Source organism: Bos indicus x Bos taurus, chromosome 7 (assembly GCF_003369695.1).
Source record: "Bos indicus x Bos taurus breed Angus x Brahman F1 hybrid chromosome 7, Bos_hybrid_MaternalHap_v2.0, whole genome shotgun sequence".
NCBI classification, from domain to species: Eukaryota; Metazoa; Chordata; class Mammalia; order Artiodactyla; family Bovidae; genus Bos; species Bos indicus x Bos taurus.
Window position 1 is genome coordinate 104589628 of NC_040082.1, and position 19386 is coordinate 104609013.

General features: G+C 57.8%; 2 protein-coding genes across 5 annotated transcripts; one reads left to right on the plus strand and one right to left on the minus strand.

The window, feature by feature from the left end:
* Positions 1-1313: 1313 nt before the first annotated feature.
* Positions 1314-3777, plus strand: OCEL1 (occludin/ELL domain containing 1). Of its 4 annotated transcripts, none has more exons than XM_027548168.1 (6): positions 1314-1589; positions 1852-1978; positions 2101-2300; positions 2706-2871; positions 3105-3158; positions 3372-3777. In XM_027548168.1, exons 2-6 carry the CDS (start codon positions 1901-1903, stop codon positions 3492-3494), a joined length of 621 nt encoding a protein of 206 aa, XP_027403969.1. In that variant the 5' UTR covers positions 1314-1589; positions 1852-1900; the 3' UTR covers positions 3495-3777. The 4 variants fall into 4 exon arrangements, with proteins under 4 accessions (XP_027403969.1, XP_027403967.1, XP_027403970.1 ...); XM_027548166.1 differs by having other exon boundaries at positions 1315-1589; positions 1802-1978; XM_027548169.1 differs by lacking the exon at positions 1314-1589 and adding an exon at positions 1679-1748.
* A 1976-nt stretch (positions 3778-5753) lies between these two features.
* NR2F6 (nuclear receptor subfamily 2 group F member 6) lies at positions 5754-16790 on the minus strand. Its single transcript, XM_027548165.1, has 4 exons — positions 15867-16790; positions 12206-12300; positions 8004-8588; positions 5754-6495 (listed from the first exon to the last, which is right to left on the minus strand). The coding sequence occupies exons 1-4, from the start codon at positions 16148-16150 to the stop codon at positions 6221-6223; spliced, it is 1239 nt and encodes a 412-aa protein (XP_027403966.1). The 5' UTR covers positions 16151-16790; the 3' UTR covers positions 5754-6220.
* Between the last annotated feature and the right edge of the window lie 2596 nt (positions 16791-19386).

Sequence of the window (19386 nt, forward strand, 5' to 3'; positions counted from 1 at the left end):
GTTAAATCAACACCCTTAATATATAAAAAGCTCCTAAAAGCCAACAAGAAAAAAAAATTTTGCAGGAAATAAACAGGAAAACAAATACAATGGTTTCTGAATTTTTTCACTCACCAGATTAGGCAAGATTTAAAACTTTGAAAGTACATGTACAGGAAACTGTGATGCCATTGAGGTTGCAAAGGTTGTGGGAAAACCAGCTGATTAGAGCATTATTGGCAGAAGCTCACTGAAAAACAACTTAACAATTGATGCTGTTCAGTCGCTAAGTTGTGTTCGGCTCTTTGTGACCCTATGGACTTCAGCACGCCAGGCTCCTCTGTCCTCCACGATCTACCAGAGTTTGTTCAAAGTTATGTCGGTGATGCTATGTAACCATCTCATCCTCGGCCACCCTCTTCTTTTGCCTTCAAACTTTCCCAGCTTCACAGTCTTTTCCAAGTCAGTTCAATCTGTTTGACAATCTCTCTCCAAATTAAAATACACAGGTCTTTCCCCCGTGGATTCTGGGAAGTTTCACTTCTAGGAATTCATCCTACATAAGCCTGCACAATTGGCCAAAGAAATGTGCCCTTGAATCTTTTTTCTATAGTATTGTCCGTAGTAAGGAAGATTTGTCATTGACTTCGAATCTCTCCGAAAGGAGATACAATTAACCGTGGCCTCTGGGAATAAGGGTGGGTAAGAAATTCACTCTGCGCTACGCTTCTTTTCTATGTGAATTCTCTAAACATGCCTCCAGTGCTTATTTAAAGAACTATTTTAAAAATATAACCGCTAAGTAAATAGATGCGATTCCCTGGTGGCTCAGACGGTAAAGCGTCTGCCCGCAATGCGGGAGACACGGGTTCGATCCCCAGGTCGGGAAGATCCGCTGGAGAAGGAAATGGTAACCCACTCCAGTACTCTTGCCTAGAAAATTCCATGGATGGAGGAACCTGGTGGGCTACAGTCCATGGGGTCGCAAAGAGTCGGACACGACTGAGCGACTTCACTCACTCACTCAAGTAAATAGATAAGTCGGTGCTGCTGTTCAGTCGCTAAGTCGTGTCGGTCTCTTTGCGACCCCATGGATTGCACCACGCCAGGCTCCACTGTCTCCCGGAGTTTCCTCAGACTTCTGTCCATTGAGTCGGTGATGCTGTCTAACCATCTCATTCTCTGCCGAAAGTTCTCCAAATAAACTGAGGGTCAGAAAGGGTGAGTTACCGGCCCTAAATACACAGCAGCTAGCTTTCTCCGTCAGTCTCACCGCCAGGGTGTGGGTCCGCTTCCGGGTTCCCCCGGCCCGCCCCCTCACCGCCAGCCCCGCCCTATATACCGAGGCCCCTCCCCTGGCAAGCGGAGCGACCTAGACAGTGGACTCCAGCCTGTAGTTAATGCACCACACGGACTTCGGGAGCGGACCTAGAGTCGGAGCCCCAAACACTGGGACAGGTGACCCCAGGCAGGAGTGGTTCGTGCGGGCCGCCACCGGACCGGAGATCCCAACGGTCTTCTCGGGGGTGCTGTCCCTGGACTCCGCCTCGCCCTGCGGGAGAGATTGCGGGCCGCGCCGGGGTTAACGCGAGCCAATCCTGGGCTGCGCGGTACGTAACGGATTATTTGCATAGCGCTCTTCCGGGTTACGCAGCCGGCGGCGGGCCTGGGGCTCCCTGAGGCCAATGGCGTGCGTCTATGCAAATGAGGGCGGAAATTGAGAAAGCGTAACGGGTAAAGTAGTTGGCCGCTCCGGGAGCCGCCTCCCAGTGAGTCCTCCCACCGTCCCACCTCCAATTATGTCCCCCTGCTGTGTCCACAGTCCGCCCGCCGACCATCCCCGCCACACGCTGTTCACGGCTCTCCCCGCAGGACCCGTACACCTGCCCGGGGACGCCGGAGCGGCGCCGTCCCCAAGCCGATGCCCACCCGAGAGCCCCCCCGGACCCATGGCTCCCGGGGGAACCTGCAGACCCGTCCGCCTGGCCCTGGCCCTCCGGTGAGTCTAAAAGGGAGGAGGGTTCCGAGGCCGAGCCCAGGCATAGGATTCATTTCCCCCTCTTTAAGGGATGCCGGCTAACCCTCGTTAACTCCAAACCATGATTCCTGCGCCTTCTGCAGCGGCTGGTGTCTAGAGGCCTCAAACCCAGCGCTCCCCCAACTGTGTACCAGCCCCAGCCCGGAGCCCACAGGACAAAGCCCAAGAAGATTGTATTTGAGGATGAACTCCCCTCCCGGGCCCTCCTGGGCACCAAGAAGTCTACTAGAGCCATCTGCGAGAGACATGTGCCTAGGCCCCACCCCGTGCCTGACTATGAGCTGTGAGTGGTTCCTAATTTCATGGAACAGGGAAGGGGCACTGAGGCTGGGACTTTGACAAGCGAGTAAGAGTTTGGTGGTTTAGTCGCCAAGTTGTGTCTGACTCTTAGGACCCCATGGACTGTAGCCTGCCAGGCTCCTCTGTCCATGGGATTCTCCAGGCAAGAATACTGGAGTGGGCTGCCATTTCCTTCTCCAGGGGATCTTCCTGACCCGGGAATCAAACCTGGGTCTCCTGCAGATTCTTTACCAACTGAGCTACAAGGGAAGAGTAAGAGTTTACCAAATAGTAAAAAGAGAAGGGCATTTGGGGCAGGGAGCCCAACAGAGACAAAGAAAAGCAAATTACAGTGATTGTGGAAAAGATTTCTTTCCACTCATACTTTGACCCCCTTTCAACCTGGTAGTAAGTACCCACCAGTGAGCACTGCAAAGGATCGGAGCCGCTATGCTGCGGTGTTTCAGGACCAGTACCCAGAGTTCTTGGAGCTCCAGCAGGAGGTGGGCTCTGCACAGGCAAAGCTCCAGCAGCTGGAGGCCCTGCTGAACTCACTGCCCAGACCCCGAAGCCAGGTCAGCACCAGGTGGAAACCCTCACCCTACATCCCTTGCAAGTGGCCTAAGCCTGGCCTCTGGAAGCCCAATGGGTTCAGATCTCTGGGCCTCTTCCTCGTCCAGGCTGGGCGGGCACCACATCACATGGGCCAAGGTCAGCCCTTGACAAGGTCCACCTTGTCTGAACCTGTTTCCCCATCCCTCCTTGGGTCCTGTGCTCCCTGAGCACCCGCTTCCTTCTCCTCTGGCAGAAGGAGGCCCATGTTGCTGCCCGTGTCTGGAGGGAATTTGAGAAGAAGCAGATGGTGAGTTGTGCCTCTTGAGTCCTACAGCCTGGCCTTTGCACCACCCCCCGCCCCCCCCCCTCCACATACTCACACTCCCATGAGGCTGGGCACTTGTGCCCAGTTTCATGGAAAGAAAACTAAGGTTCAGAGAGGAAAAGATGAAAGCTCAAGCAGCTTGAGAGGCATAGGCCAGACTGCCATAAAGACTTCCCTGGATCTCACCCTGCTCAGGACCCCAGCTTCTTGGACAAGCAGGCTCGCTGCCATTACCTGAAGGGCAAACTAAGGCACCTCAAGACACAGATCCAGAAATTTGATGACCAAGGAGACAGCGAGGGCTCTGTGTACTTCTGAGTGTCCTGGCGAATAGAGGGAACCAACGAAGTGGGAGGCCCTACGCTGCCCTTCCTTCTTTTCTTCCCTCCTGATCTTTGCTGTTACTGTTGCCCAGCCTGGGGTAGCCATGCCTGATTTTAAATGCCTTCGCCTTTGAGGCCTAGATCTGATGGCCCCTCTTCCAGCAAGGCTTCCCAGAACCTCCTGCAGGACTTCCATGGAGACCCTACATCCCAGTCCATCCCCTGGAAGTGGGTCCTGCTCTCCATTCCAGTGGAATAAACATTTATTAAGTACCTACTGCCACTTAAAACTCCTGGTTTCACTCGTCACCAAAAAATTGTTCTTCCTGAGCAAGGGAATTGGCCAGGGTCTCTGAGTAGACTGTGAACCCTAGTCTATCCAGGGGGCTCCAAGAGTCTCAAATGGCTTCCAAGAGTCTCCAAGAGTAGGAAGCTGAGGGGTCAACCATTAGTGTCACCCCCTCAGCCAGGAGGGTCCCCTAATGTCCATGCCGTGCCAGGCTCTGGGTAGCATGGATGGAGCACAGGTAGGACCAGGCTCCATGTGAAGCCCAGTGATGGTAGCCCAGGAGCTTTCTTTGAGCCTTGGCCTCCCAGAGCACAGGGGCAGTTAGGCAGGCTGCAGGCAAGGAAGGCAGTGCCAGCCACTGGGTCACAGAGAGGTCTCAGCCCCAGGATCGGTCCTCAAGAACACATGTCCTCAGAAAGAGAGCCCACTGTGATAGAGCAAGGAGAGGGGGCTGGACCCCAACAGGTGTCCTGACAACCAGAGAGGCTCAAGATGTCTTCTTCCAGCAACAGAGGTTTGGGTTTTGTAGAAGCTCAGCAATCAGGCCTGGACAAGCATCCAAGTCTCTGACCAACTGGAAGCAGGACAGACACCATGGTCTTGGTCAGTCCACAGACGTCCTGTGAATCTGAGAAACAGTGCATTGCTGTCCAGCCGGCTGGAGTGGACATTCACTTGTGCACAGGACCTCTCAGAAAACACCCACCCAGGGCAGAAACCAGCCCAGCTGCCAGTGGGAGAGCTTCATCCCATTCCAACCTCAGTCCCCTTCTGGGGACAGGGCACACCCAAGAGACCTTCACTCATTTGTTTCCGTCTTCCCAGATGTCCCGAGATGGACATGGGGGAGATGAGGGTTCCAATGGGGAACATTCTGGAGGGCTGAGGCTGCTTTATGGCTAAGCCCTAGCCCAACCTACAGGGTGAGACCCCGGTTCTTCCCTGTTTTCAAAGGACCATGATTGATAAATTTGTCTTCACTTGACAAGCCTTCAGTCAGGGCCAAAAGGTGCCACCCACACCACCATCTGGGCCCTTTCTACCCATCCCCTAGAGCCACAGTCCTGGCATAAATTCCACAGATGCCTTTCCTACTACAGAACTGGGCCACAACCTTCTGAGGCCAGGCTGGCACGCCCCCTGGTGCCCTGCATCACCCCATATCACCTCAATTAAGTCCACATTTCAAGGTCTGACCTTAGAGGTCTCCATCTTCTAAATGCCAATTTCTAAAAGTTTTTTAATTACGTGTAACAAAAAAAATTTAAACTGGCTCAGGCACAGAAGGGGAAGTCTGGGCTCATGGAACTGAAATGCCCAAGGGTTTCAGATGTGGCTTGATCCAGGGGCTCCAAAAGTATCCTGTGAAATTGGTCTCCTTTTTGGCTCTGCTTTATCCTAATTTCCATCCTGCCATTGAATCTCACTGGCCAGCTCTGGGCCACATGCCCTCCCTAAACCAGTCGCTGTGGCCAGCGAAATGGAGGGCTCTATCTGGGCTGAGATCAAGGGACAGAACTCGCCCCAAACATTTCTCCCAAGGACACTGGGGCCCAGACACCATGATTAAGGGTTGACCAAAGAAAACAAAGGGACTTCCCTGCCAGTCCGGTGGGTTAGGCCTTGGCATGGTCGGGGAACTAACATCTCATAAGCCGTGTGGTGCAGCTAAAAAAGGAAGAACAATAAAGTACTTAGTCCAGGGTTTGTGTGAATGTATGAGGCTCACTTTCATAGGCCAGAATCTAAATTCATCTGCTCAGCCCAACTCCTACAAACTCATTGGCTGACCTCTGGCCTCCCCTTCCAGCCTGTTTCCACACAAAACTATCCCACACAAACACATTTTAAAAAACCAGCAAGTAGGGCTGTTAGGTTGTAGGTGTTCCAGCTGGGCTGGGAGTGGGTCCCCATGGTAGGGTGCCTTCTGTGTCATCCCTCCCCCGACTAAGATGATGGAGACTGTGCAGGTAGGAAACTTCTTTATTATTGGCCGTGATTCATCCATCATGTAGTGTCCAACATGGATTACGTGTCCAGAGGATCAGTCTGGCACTCATCACCCCTGCCTGGCTGCAGCTGCCCCTCCAGTCCAGACGCCAGGACTTTGCCCATCACACCAGAGAAGCCACACCCCCACGAGTTTATTCTTGGGGTACCAAGGGACAAGGCTGTCCTGGGATTGGACCCTCTGTCTCACCCCTCATTTTCATCAGGGTTTCTGGGGAAGACTTGACTGGAGTCTAGACAAATCAGTCTCTTTTTGGTTTCATGATCATTTAGAAAACAGAAAAGACAAACATTTCACAGTCTTTAAAAAATAGGAGTCTGAGGAGGGAAGCCAGGGTCCTCTGTCCGGGGGAGCACCCTCCCCCGCCCCGGAGGCCTGAGCATCCGTGTCCCTTGAGGTCTGCAGACCTGGCCCTGTCTGGTCACTGGCCTGAGCCGTAGGGCCAGTTGAAGGTACTTCCTGACAGCAGCATGTCTCGGATCAGCGTCTCGATGGGCGTCTTGCCCACCAGGCGCATGAAGAACAGCTGGGAGATGAGGGAGGCCGGGACGGCACGCAAGGCAGGGAGCCGCAGCAGCAGGCGCCCAAAGCGCTGGGGCTGCGATGGGTACTGGGCCCGCACATACTCGGTGAGGGCCACCTGCGCCTTCTCCTGCAGGCTCTCCACATGCGCTGGGTCTGAGAGGCCGCAGGCATCTAAGGGACAAGGGCAAGGTCAGAAGAAGAAGTGGCAGGAGGACACAGGACCCCAGGGCTGACCGGGGCTAGGGGACACCACTCAGGGCTGTTGGTACAGAGGAGGGCACTCAAGGGAGGGGAGACAGGACCCAGCGCACAAATGGGGTGTCTAATATCTAAGGCACTGTTGGTCCCCAAGAGATATTAAGGTGGCCTCATCTGAGGATGATGACACGGAGTGCAGGTCGTGATGTCTCAAGGGTGGAAGGGCCCTGACTAAGGCATTTAACAGGGAGACAGGTTCTAATCAAGCTTGAGGAGGAAGGAATTCCCTGGTGGTCTAGTGGTTAAGACTGCACTTCCACTGCAGGGGCTGCCTTCAGTCTCTGGTTAGGGAAATTCTGCATGCCAGGAGGTGAGGCTGAAAACACCCCAAACAAAAAGCTCAAGGGGAAGAGGGGGCTGGCAAGGGGACTTGGGAAGAAAAGCAAAGCCTAGAGAGGGTATTCAGACATACTAAACAGACCTCCCTTGTGAGTGAAGGTGACAGGTGAGAGCCCTATGAATGTCAGGGCAGAGAAAATGTCCTGGGTAAGTAAAGAGGGGCAAAGCCGTATTATTGGATAAAAGCCACCTCCCAGAGTAGCCTGGGTCTGGCTCCGCATCCTTAGTTCCAGGAGACACCTAGTGGGACCTCCTTGCAAAATGCAGAGTCTGCTATGCCACCACTCCCACCACAATAAAGCAGGGCTTTGGCGGTTACTGAAGACTAGGAAGGAACTAAGATGCCTCCGCCCCTAGGTGGGAGGGGCTTCAAGCCACACACCCTACCCGATCCAGCTCTGCTGTGGGTGGCCCCTGAAGGCCTTCCGGGGGTGGGGGGGCAGGTTGGGAGCCCTGGGTCAGTGGTCTAGGGTCCTAGGAATCAGGGAGCGAAGGGCCCAGGAGACCCCAGAACCAGGTGTCAGAGAACCCCTGCCTTTCGTAAGTGGAAGGCAGTCCTCCATTAAGTGGTCAGTAACAAGAGGAGCATCCTGATTTGGCAGATGAGGGTCACAGAGTTCAGGGAGAACGGAAATCAGTAAGTGACGGACAGAGCCAAGTGGGCAGACCTCCCCTCCCGCGGCCCCCCACCTGTCATTCTGCCGTCAGTGCCCACTGAGCACGTCAGTGCCCACTGAGCACGATGAACACCTTGATGAGGGGGTGAAGGGGGGGGGGTCTCAGGGAGCCTGAGAATCAAGGGGGGAGGCTGTGGGGCCTTAAGACATGGAGCCGTGGGGGATCAAAGTTCTTATGAAGGCCTGGGGTCAGGGAGTGGGGCCATCACAGACGGTGTCAGACCGCCTGCATCGCTTCCTCCACTGTCCCCCAACAGCGCTAAAGGCGCATGCAGGGACGCAAGTCTGGCTAGCTGTAGATCCGGAAGTGGAGGACTAAGGGGGTCAAGGTCAGGAGCTAGGTCTCTCCCCTCCGCCACCCAGCCCCTCCCCAGGCCAGAGCCCCCCCATTCCAGGGCGTCTCACCAGGTGTGAAGAGCGCGATGGCCTTGAGGCAGCCATACTCCGCGGAGTCAACCTGCAAACGGCCCAGTTTGTCCACCTGTTCCTGGAAGGCGCGCACCTGGTCCATGAAGGCCACGGCACGCTCGGCGGCCATGGGCGCGGCATGCAGGCCGGCGGCGGCCAGCAGCGGCGCCGTGTGCAGGGGCAGCGCTGCCTGCGCCGCGTTCAGCACGAAGAGCTCGCTCCAGCTGAGGCGCAGCAGCGCCACCTGGTCGGCCACCGGCAGCTCGGGGAAGAAGGGCGCGTGGCGCGCCCACTCCACGGTGCTGAAGAGCAGCCGCGCCGCCAGCTCACACACATTGTCGATGCCCAGCACCGCGCCCGCCGCGCCGCTCCCGGCTCCGAAAGCGCCCGCGGCTCCTGCACCGAAGCGCCCGGCCGCCGCGGGATAGGGCTCGGCACGCAGCAGCTGCGCGATCAGCTCCGACACCGGCTGCCCCGGGAAGAGGTCTCCGCCGGCCACGGCCAGCGCAGAGCCAGGAGGGCTGCCCGAGGAGGCTGCCACAGTGCCCGGTAGCGAGTGCGGAATTCGGCCGCGCTGCACCGCTGTGAAGGGGAGATAGAGATGAGGGGGTGGGGAGGAGGAGAAGGGGGAGGGAGATTGCCAGCCCGCAAGAAATGCGGAAGGTACAGGAGAGGGAGGAGGGGAGTGGGGACAGGGAGCGGGGCAAGAATCAGAAGATGGGGAGTGAGGACACGGGAAACCAGAGAGGGGAGCGTGGGGTGTGAGGAAGGCGGGGAGGAAGTAGGGGGAAAGTGGGTACCCCGAGTCATGGGGTGGGGCAAATAGGGAGGAAGAAAGGTTGGAGATAAAATTATCAGAGGGTTACTCATTCCCTCCCCTCCAAGACCCCAACTCAGCCTTTCCCTGAACCCCCAATCCCTACCTCATGGGCACAATGCTTGTTGGGAGGACAGAGGCCAAGGTCTTGCAGGCCCCACCTTGCTCCACCCTTGTGCCCTGAGGTCATGTCCAGCCACCATCAGGCTACTTCTTTCAGAGAAGGAAGTGCGGGGTTGGGGGGGGCATCTCAGGTGGAAATAGGACCACTGGGTGAGGGCTAATTCACATACCCGCCTCCCCCTCTTCTGGACTGTGTGAGCTCCCCTCTGCAGCCAGGGAAGCCAGACCTATCAATCATGTCCTCATCTGTCAATCATAGGAGTCTAAGAGCTGATAATGGGTCTAGGGGGGGCAAGCACCTTCCTAGGACATGGGCACATAGCCAGCCTACCCCTCAAACAAGTGATCAGTAGGAGCTGGCACTGATCTCTCCTATGGAAGTAGGATATTTCTCCACCTCCCAGCCCCACCCTCCAGGTCATGGCCCCCTAGAGCAGGTCTCATCTGCCTGGGCCTCTGCAGTGACCTCAATGTTAAGAATGAAATCCTGGTCAGTAGCAAAAAGTCGCTGTTAGCAAAAAGTAGTGTTTGTTGCTCAGTCGTGTCCGACTCCTTGCGATCCCACGGACTATAGGCCGTAAGGCTCCTCTGTCCATGGGATTCTCCATCCAAGAACCCTGGAGCGGGTAGCCATTCCCTTCTTCAGGGGATCCTGACCCAGGGATTGAACCCGGTCAGTAGCAGGTGCTCAGTAAACCTGAGATTCCATCAGTAGCTTTGCCTGTGATGGGGAAGGACCAAGTGCTGGCCTTGGCCAGTGCCCCCAGGGATCACGTAGGTGACAAGAGGAAAGCTGAGGTGCAAGGAGGAAGGGTGGCTGCATGCCAGCCTGGCCCATGCCACAGTGGGCAGGGTGGAGGGGCTGACTGGGCTGGATGCCCAGCAGAGACTAATTAATAAGCTTTAATGAGGTGACATGCCCAAGTCTCATCACCTCCATGAACTTCTGGTCAACCCACCATGGAGCAGAGCGGGAGAGGGACCCAAGTGGGAGCTGAGGGCTAGCAGAGCTGATCAGGGAAGCAGCGTTCAAGCCTTATCCCATGTGATTTGAAGTCCCAGGAGCCTCTGTCTGTCAAATGGGTGTAGCTGGGTTGAGGGCCAACTGCTAAGTCGCTTCAGTCGTGTCCGACTCTGTGTGACTCCATAGACGTCATCCCACCAGGCTCCCCCATCCCTGGGATTCTCCAGGCAAGAACATTGGAGTGGGTTGCCATTTCCTTCTCCAATGCATGAAAGTGAAAAGTGAAAGTGAAGTCGCTCAGTCGTGTCAGACTCTTAGCGACCCCATGGACCGCAGCCTACCAGGCTCCTCCGTCCATGGGATTTTCCAGGCAACAGTACTGGAGTGGGGTGCCATTGCCTTCTCCAACAATGAATCCCAATTAACCTCTGGCTCACTTGGTTCTAAAGCCCACTGCCATCATTCATCCATCACCCGGCCACCTCAGGGTCTTTGCATTTGCTGTTCCTGCTTCCTGAGAACCCCTTCCCAGCTCTTCCTCCCCATTAAGCCCAGACTGTGTGGGTTCAAATCCCAACCACAATTAGATTGCTCTCTGTACTCTTTCCCCACCCATAAAAGTATGCAGTTGATAATCATGACGATGATAACACCAATCACTGAATTAAATGAGAATGTATCTAACCGGCTTGGAGTAGCTTTTGGAACATGAAAATGAAAGTCACTCAATCGTGTCCGACTCTTTGGGACCCCATGGACTACACAGTCCATGACTTCTCCAGGCCAGAACACTGGAGTGGGTAGCCTTTCCCTTCTCCAGGGGATCTTCCCAACTCAGGGATTGAACCCAGGTCTCCCACATTGCAGGTGGATTCTCTACCAGCTAAGCCACAAGGGAAGCCTAAGAATACTAGAGTGGGTAGCCTATCCCTTCTCCAGTAGATATTCCCAACCCAGGAATCGAACCAGGGTCTCATAGTAAGAGCTAAATGGATAGTAACTCAAGCCAAGAAACATTAAGCACCTTCTATGTTTTAGAACCTGGTGTAGGCTCTGGGGATGTGTCAGAAAACAAGACAGACAAAAGTTTCTGACCTTGAGGAGCAGACATTCTGATGGAGGAGCAAGCAAATTATAAAGCAAGATAGATGGCCCGAATAAAGGGGTTGCAAAGGGTAATCAGGAGGGCTTCTCGGAGGAGGTGTGTTTCAGCAAATCTTAAAAGAAGGTGAGAGAGGAAGCCATGTAGGTGTCTGGGAGAGGTGTTCCAGACAGAGGGAGCCACCTGTGCAAAGGCCAAGAGAGGGCTGTGTTCGGGTCATGATCTGAGATTTATTATTTCCACCTCGAGACTCTGAAGATCTGAAGCCTGGATTTGATGTGGATTTTAGGTCAAATTCACAAGTGGAGACAAAATCCAGGTTGCGGGGGTGGGGGTATGGACAGTCACCCCCAACTTCACATGACCAAAGAGAGTGATCAGATGATCTTAAGAGAAAGATTCTGGGCAGCTGTTCCCAGCTTCTTTCACAGAGACTCAGCAGAGAAGAAACCAACAATAAAGCAGGAGAGACTCAGCTTTTAGACACAGAGAAGAACTGCCAGCCTGGCTGATAAGAGTCCAGGCAGAGACACGAAGTCCAGCCTTGGAGCCGACATTGAAGTGGGCCGGATTCTGCTCCCTAGCCCAGTGCTTCGTGCAGAAGTCTATAGGTTCCACCTGAATTCTAAGAGTGATCGGTGGAGTTCTAGACCTAGCTGCCCTGCACAGATCCACCCAAGTCCCCAGGGCAAGGACAAGAGGCTGGGCCTCCCTCTGGCTCCCAGCATCCCCGGTCAGGCGGAAGGGTGAGCTGCCCTTTGCCTTAGTCGGGTGAGTTCCTGCCTTGGGCAAACACAAGGCAGAGAGGGTGGAGGGAAAGCAAATCAAAAAAAAAAGTACATCATTGTTCAGAAAGTGGTGGCCAGGATAGAGGGCAGAGGGTTACCGGGGTTAACTTCAGGTTCCCTGTTCCTTAGGCCGGGTTGGGAGAGGTGGTGGGGAGAAAGGTTCTAACATGGGCCAAAGTCGGGGAGCCCCTTGCAGCCCAGTTCTGCCTCAGCCACCAGGCAGCCACAGATAATTGGATTCCTCCAGCCCAGGGCCAGATCCAGGCCCACGGGATCTCAGGATCGGTGGTAACGAGGTTAGCAGGCGCCAGACCCCACCCTCCATGGCTCCCAGACCCCAAGAGAGGGAGCAAAGGGCAGGCTGCTTGTTCACCCTCTGCCCACCCCACCCCAGCGAGTACTCACCTTCCTTCCTCATGCCCACCCGGAAGCACTTCTTGAGGCGGCAGTATTGGCACTGGTTCCGGTGATGCTGGTCGATCTGGCAGTCACGGTTAGACCTGTGGGCATGCAGAGGTCACCAAGGGAGTCACCATGACACCTACATTCTGGCCTGGGAGCCACTTTGTGAGACGTCTTAGAAGGTTGCACCTGGGAACCATCAGGACCAACCCCCATCCCTACCAACAACCTGGGCTGGGCAGATGACCCCAAAGTGGCACAAAGGTTAAGCCTGCAGGTGTGCAAAGAGGAAAGGACAATCTGGGGGAGTGGAGACAGATGAAGATCAGTCTGTGGCAAAGTGGATTAGCATGCCAGGGAGGGTTATGTTGGAACTGGGTTTTGAAGGATGAATACAAGTTCCCCAGGTGACCAGAGGCAGTTCCTGGCAGAATGACAATGACACCCAAAAGTTTTCCAGTTACATTTTACTTGGTCCTTGTCAGGCCAGGGGACAGGGTCTTTGTCCCAGGGCACTGTGAGAGCAGAGAAGGAACATGGTCACCAAGCAAGACTTTGTGAGTTGACTAAGAGATGAGAACCCAGGCCAGTCCTCTTTGGGGTCACAGCACCATGGGGCCCCAACATTACTGCCTGGCACGAGGCCACCATCAATGTAAGAACAAACGAAGGAATGAATGAATGAACTCCTGTACCCCTCCAAGATGTCAAACCCTTCTCTAGAAAGACCATCCAACACCTAACTGAGCCCAAGAAACTTCCTCCAGGGGGTCCTCGGGGATTGCTGGTGCCTTTTCCAGGGACAGGACACATGGCCCCGCCCTCTGAAGCAACGAGTTCCGTCCAAGGTCAGTCACAAGTTGAAAGGTTCAGGCCTTTGTTCTTCCAATGTCCCCAGCGCCCTTTTTCCCTTGGCCCCTGTTCTATGTTCCCTCCATCTCTCTCTCCTCTGAGCCTTTTGAGGCCTAAACCAAGGGCTGGAGTCCCAGCTGGGCACCAATCGGGTACTCAGAGCTAGTCACAAGGTAAGACAAATACTTAATGAAGTTAAAAAGTCAAACACATCTTAGCTGCGGACACCTAAGGCCTGACCCTTGGGCAGCCACTCCTCCACTGAGCCTTGGTTTCCTCATCTGGAATTGGGAGGCCAGAGGCCAATTCTATATGGGATGCACTCATTCTGGAGAAAATTGGGAGTGCAGGTTGGGGGGGTGTCAAGACTCAGGCCCCACCTGGGAGTCCCAGTGGCCAATTTTGAAGAGGTGAAGCTCCAGAGGGCCTCTGTGTCCTGCAGCACCAGCCTCCGAGCCCCCAGGAAGAGGCCCTACTAGGGCAAAGGGAGCTCAGGCAGAACCAGAACAAAGCCCAGCAGGCAGGCAGTGGGAGGGTCCTGGGCAGCCGGGTGGAAACAGCCAGGCTTGGGGCAGGCAGGCAGGGGCCTGGCTCGGGTCCCGGAGACTTCAGGGGAGGCCCTGAACCTTCTGCCTCAACTTCCCCAGTTGTAGAGTCAGGAGAGATCTTCTGCCCCTCCAGATGGGAAAACAGTAAGTTCTACCTGTTATCCCACCTAAACAGCACATGCTTTGCCAGACCCCACAGTCCAACTCTGCCTTCTCCCTGGGCTTCTGGCTTTCAGTCCCATTTGATCATTGCCCTCTTGCTTACACACCTTCTTCCATGGTTCCCCATTACTTTCACTCCAGAATTTCTGACCCACTTGGCTCTAACTTCTCCCATGCCTGGGTGGTCTCACATTACATCACTGATCCCCAATCCTGCCACTGAGTGTTTGCTGGAGCCACACTCTCTGCAGGAGTGCCCTTCGCTTCTACCTGCTAAACCCCTCATGTTTCAAGGTCCACCTCCTGTGGCCTTCCTCTCTGACCCTCAGGCAGAGCTCCTTGTTCCTCCTGGGACCCCAGACCATCCCTCCCTTTAGCCCAACCCAGACACCACATACTGGGACACCTGTGTCTCACTGTATCTCCCTCAAACTGGGAGAAGGCTGGGCTTGGAACTGGGGTCTTTTCTAGGGTACTGGCATCAAACCACCCACGTCAGGCCCCGAGGGGTCTTTGTTGATTCAACCTGAGGCTCAGAGAGAAGCAGTAACTTCTCCCGGTTACACAACACAGACCTTCTCAAGAACGTGCCAGTGCCGAACCAGGTCCCTCTCCCTGGCCTTGGTGCTCCCACTCTAAGGAAGCCTCTGGGACCCCCAAACCACCTGAGCCCCTCCCCTGCCCTCCCTAAAGACCCGGCCAGAGAGCACACAGTTATTCCAGCAACAAGAATGAGGCCAAAGTCTGGTGGCCCAGTTAGCATTGGAGGAGGGAGTAAGCCAGCTCCGCGCCATACAGAGCCGCCCCCAACAGGCCAGATCTGGGGCCAAATTCCTGCTTCAGGTACCCAGGGCCCCACCCAGTAGCCCTGCCAACAAGCCCTCCAACAGCAGCTCCCCCTGGGGAGGTCCTGACCCAGACTTGCCTGGCTCCCCACCTTCCCAACCCCACAGTTCTCTTGCTAAGCCCCAAGTGGGCAGGTCTCTCCCTGGGTGACCCAGGGCAGGTGCCAAGAGCTTTCTGGGCCTTAGTTTTGCCCGTGTGGAAAATGGGACCCTCCAAACGGGCTCTCCAGAGACCAAGCATGTTCCTGGAGGATGCAGAGTAGGGGTTTGTCAATGGAGGAAAAGGGGACTCAGCAAAAAGTGATGTGAAAGGCGGGGTCCTGGACCGGACACCCAGTGCCAGCAGCTTCTCCCCTAGACGTAATGCCCCGTCGGGAACCAGAAAAGCTAGCCAGGTCACACCCGGCCAGTGGGGACTCCAACCTAGGACAGCCTAGGGCTGCTTCTTGGAAACATTCATCCCCACCCAGTCTCAGAACCGACAAAAGTTTCAGGGATTTTCCAGGATCCCAATTCTGCACCTACTCCTAGCTGGGGGCGTGTAGAGGGGGTTGCGGGGCTGAAGCAGCCAAGATACGGTCAAATCCAGCCGCCACCTCGGACCTCTCTCGCAGCAGTTTCCGGTGACCCAGGGCCCAGAGAGCGCCCATGGGGGTTCCCCCTGACGGGCAGGCCCAACCCCCACAGCAGAAGTGTCCCTCTCCCCCCGCCCCATGCGAAGGAAGCCGCCCTGTGCCACCTAGTTTCGCTCCAGCCGCCGCCTCAGTAGTCAGGGCGACTTTGGAAGTGATATTTGACCCCAAGGGCGCGCCGTATCGATCCGCGCGGCCGCAGACAATGGCCCCCGGACGCTGTGAGCTCCACAGTCCAAGTTCCACGTTCGATCCCCACCCGGTCCCCGGCGCGCCGAGATTCCCAAGGGAAGGGATGCCCTGGGATTAGGGACCCACCCCTGACAGCACCCCAACCCCTCACAGCGCAGAGCTGACCCCTCTCCGGAGAAAAGGAAGGGAGGAAGGAGGAGCGAGTAACTGGGGCGGAAGCCGCCAGGGACCACCTGATAGGGGGACCTGCACCGATACAGCGCCGACTGTATACACAATCTCAGGAATGTGATGGAGAGGGGGCGAGGGACCTGTGCCCCGATCTCTGACGGGAAGTAGAAAACCAGGGAAGGTCAGCGCCAGGCCCAAGGTGACCGAGCAGGTCAGAGGCCCGGCCCGGGTGCCGGCGGCGGTGCGCTGAGAGGGGGCTCACCGGCAGGTGTAGCTGAGGTTGCGGCGGATGCTCCGCTTGAAGAAGCTCTTGCAGCCCTCGCAGGTGAAGACGCCGTAGTGCTTGCCGCTCGACTTGTCCCCGCACACCACGCAGTCCACCTGCAGCCCCGGCCGCTCCTCGTCGCCTGGCTCAGCGTCGCTGGCGGCACCGGGGGGTGAGGCCGAATCTTCCTCCGCCGCGCGCGGGTAGCCGCCCGCCTTGTCCACGCCATTCGTGTCGCCGCCGCCCCCGGGGCCGCCCCAGCCGCCGGTCACCATGGCCATAGCCCCCAGGCAGCGGGGCCGGGGCGCCCCCTCCGCGTTTCTCCCTCGGGGCACACCTCTCGGCCCGGGGGACCCTAACCGGCGCGCATCCGGTCCCGGTGCGCGGGGGTCACACGGTTGCACCCCCCAAAAAAGTTTTGCAGCAACTTCCTGCGGCCGGTCCGCGCGCCCGGGCGGAACTGGTCGGGCCGGTTCCAGGTCAACTTTCCCACGCGTGCGCGGGGCCGGGCCCCGGACCGGGGGGGCGCGCTAGAGGTGCTGGCCGGGGGCCCCGGGGACTCGCGCCCCGCCGCCCTGGGGCCCCGGCGGGGGAGCTCGGGCCATGGCCCGGCCCAGGCAGCGCAGGGGGTGCCCTCCGGCCTGGCCGCCGCTCGGCCAAGGGCTGCGGCCAACTTAGCGGGCTGCCATCCGAGCGCGGGAGGCCGGGGGGAAAGTTTGGCCGCAAGTTGCGCGGCCGCCCGCGGCGGGGGGGAGGGGCGGCGAGCGTGCGCCGGGGCCGGTCACCTCACCCCCTGAGTCCCCCAGGGCCCCCGGCGGCCGCTCGGGGCCTGCAGGACCGCGGGCCGGCGCTTCCCGAGCTGCCGCCCCCGCTGCGGCCGCGCCCGCCCGGCCTGGGCCTGTGCCTGAGCCCGAGCCTCGCTCTCGCCGCCGACCCCGCGCGCCGGCCTCGCGCTGCGGCCGGTTTGACACACAACGTTCCATTCGCGGGGCGGGCGGGGGGCGGGGGCGGGGGCAGGGGCGCGCGCCGCGGGCTGGGGGCGGGCGCTCGTTGCCCCGGCGACGGCCGCCCTTATAAGGACATGGGTGGCCGTGCGCGGCGCCCGGCGCCCCGGCCGGCGGGAGGGGCTAGGGCGGAGCGCGGGGCCGCAAGGCCTGACCCTCCTCCCTCCCCTCCCTCGCTCACCCCACTCCCACCCCCGTCCTCGCCCGGCTCCAGCCTTAACCCCTGCCGGGCCGCGGCGGGAGCCTGGGCCATTGCTGCCCTCTGCCCTTCCGCAGCCTCGCCAAGATGTCTCTCTAAGGCCCTCCCCTCCACCTCCGGCCTTGGAAGTTGTGTAGCTCAACCGCCCTCGAGGCGCCCCTCGGCACCACCCCCTTGCATTCCCGGCAGAAGCAATAATGGGGGGCCGGTTGCACCGGGGGGCACGCCCCTACGCAGTTCACACACACCACACACACCACACACACCACACACACCACACACACCCCTCCTGGGGCATTTCTTTGCACAGTTGCATGATGGATTGTGTTTGCTTCCTCTTCCAGAAAGTCGCGGCGTCCGACCCCCACCCCACCCTTTCTCTGCTTGGGCTAACACCTGGTGTTCGGAATCTCCGGGGGGGAAGGGATGTTGTGGTCTGCGGCCGGCAGGGGCGCGAGGTCAGGGGGCCCCTCTCCAGAATTTCAGGCTTCTGGGGGCAGGGCGCCCACCCGCCCAGCGAGGCTGGAGGCAACAGGAATGCCCACCACCCCTGACGGCGGCCTGCCCCCTTTCCCCTTTAATTTCCTTTTCTTTCTATGCTTCACAGAAAGAGCTTGACCAGGGGCCGACTGGACTACAGATGTCTCTTCCAGGCTCCCCAGAGTTTCCCAGCTGCTGCTCTGCCTCCATGTCACTGCCTCCAAGACCCCGGGTAGCGGCAGCCAGCATATATTAAACACCCTTTGTATGCTCTCCTGGCCGCCCTGGGCAAAGAAACCTGAGCCTTGCTTCTGAGCCTGTTAACCTTTAACCGGCTGGAAAAGCCCTTCCTGCAGTGACCTTTCACCTTGGAGTCCTGAAGGTCCAGGCCTTATCTCCCGCCCTGCCCTGGGCTAAGCTGGACACTCGGACACGTGGCTGGGCCTCTAAGGGCTGCAGGCAGGAGAGAAAGGTCCTCTGCCCCCACCGGCCCCTACACCCTCCTCTCTCAGGAAGGGTCCTTGAGAAAAGCCATCCCCCTCTCCAGTTGATGTCTGAGGGGCATCCTCCCTGACAAGGGCTGGAGATGTTTGGAGATCTTGCTGCAGTTAACAGGATACCAAGGTTCTGGAGAAGCCAGGCAATGGATGCCCAGCCCTGGGCCTCTGGGCCTCCTGGGGAGGGTGTGGCTGGGTATGAGGTGGGGGGCCGGGGGGGGGGGGCGGGGGGGGGTACGTTTTAGCAAGTACAGAAAGCAAGAAGCACTAGGGTTAGACATGAGGAAGGACTTTCCAAGGGTCTGACTAGAGTGGAGTTCTCTGCCCCATAACCTGCGTTAGACTTGAATGGTTAAAGAGGACGCTTTAGGTCCTGACAGTCCAGTGGTTAGGGCTCCGTGCTTCCACTGCAGGGGACATGGGGTTGATCCCTGGTCAGGGAATTAAGATCTCAGATGTCCCAAGTAAAGATCACGCATGCAGCAACCATGACCCGGGGCAACCAAATTTTTTTTTTTTTTTTTTTTAAAGAGAGAGGACACTTTGGTTCGGCGGCCCAGGAATGGGAGGCGCTAGCTGGGTATTTGGGGTGACGATGGGTGTCTTAGGTCCCTGGTCTGAACTGTTTAGTATCCTCGATGGGGGCGGACGTGGAGGTGGGTGTCTCAGAGATGAGAGCCAGAGACTTGTAAGGAAAAGAAGGCTCAAGGAGTCAGAGGGGGCTCGGAGAAGGGAGGGGACAGGGAACTAGAGTTTGAGGGACACAAGCCTAGGGGAGGGGTCCGGGGGCAGATTGGAAGAAGGTATGCCACAGATTGCGGAACCTCGAGGTGATCCAACCTTTCAGGGGGGCTGCCCCGCCTCCGCCCAGGAGCTCTATAGCCCCCGCAGCCCCTGGAGGCCCGGGTCGAGGGGTAGTGCTGAGGTCCGGCCCCGCCCACCTGACCCCTGCCCGCGGCCCCGCGGTGACATTTGACCTTGCAGAGGCCGCGACCAGGGACAAAGAGGCCTGGGCCCATCTGCTGCCGGGCACCCGTGGGAACAGCAAGACCCGGCTCCCGGTGGCCTGGGAACCTGCCCCCGCCCCCCAACGGCGACCTCAGCTCCCGCCCCCACCGCCGGGGCGAACTCCTTCCCCACCTTCCAACAGGTGACCTTGCTTCCTCCCGGCCCCACCCCACCCCACCCCCCACCCTCCGCCACGGGCAACCTAGTGAGACTCGGGGAAACGGACAAGAGGGTCGTACAGTCGGGTCCTCTGCCGGGCTACGGGCGACCTTGCCCGCCTGAGTTTCCCTGCTTTCTGCAAAGCCTGCCTCGGTCCGGAGATTGTGCTT

Excerpts from the sequence above, each read along its gene's own strand:
- OCEL1 (XM_027548168.1), top strand. The coding sequence starts at position 1,901 with ATGCCCACCCGAGAGCCCCCCCGGACCCATGGCTCCCGGGGGAACCTG. Across the intron at positions 1,979-2,100 it reads CGCCTGGCCCTGGCCCTCCG|CGGCTGGTGTCTAGAGGCCT; the intron begins GTGAGTCTAAAA and ends CGCCTTCTGCAG. Across the intron at positions 2,301-2,705 it reads CCCGTGCCTGACTATGAGCT|TAAGTACCCACCAGTGAGCA; the intron begins GTGAGTGGTTCC and ends TCAACCTGGTAG.
- NR2F6 (XM_027548165.1), bottom strand. The coding sequence starts at position 16,150 with ATGGCCATGGTGACCGGCGGCTGGGGCGGCCCCGGGGGCGGCGGCGAC. Across the intron at positions 12,301-15,866 it reads AACCTCAGCTACACCTGCCG|GTCTAACCGTGACTGCCAGA; the intron begins GTGAGCCCCCTC and ends GCATGCCCACAG. Across the intron at positions 6,496-8,003 it reads CATCGCGCTCTTCACACCTG|ATGCCTGCGGCCTCTCAGAC; the intron begins GTGAGACGCCCT and ends CTTGTCCCTTAG.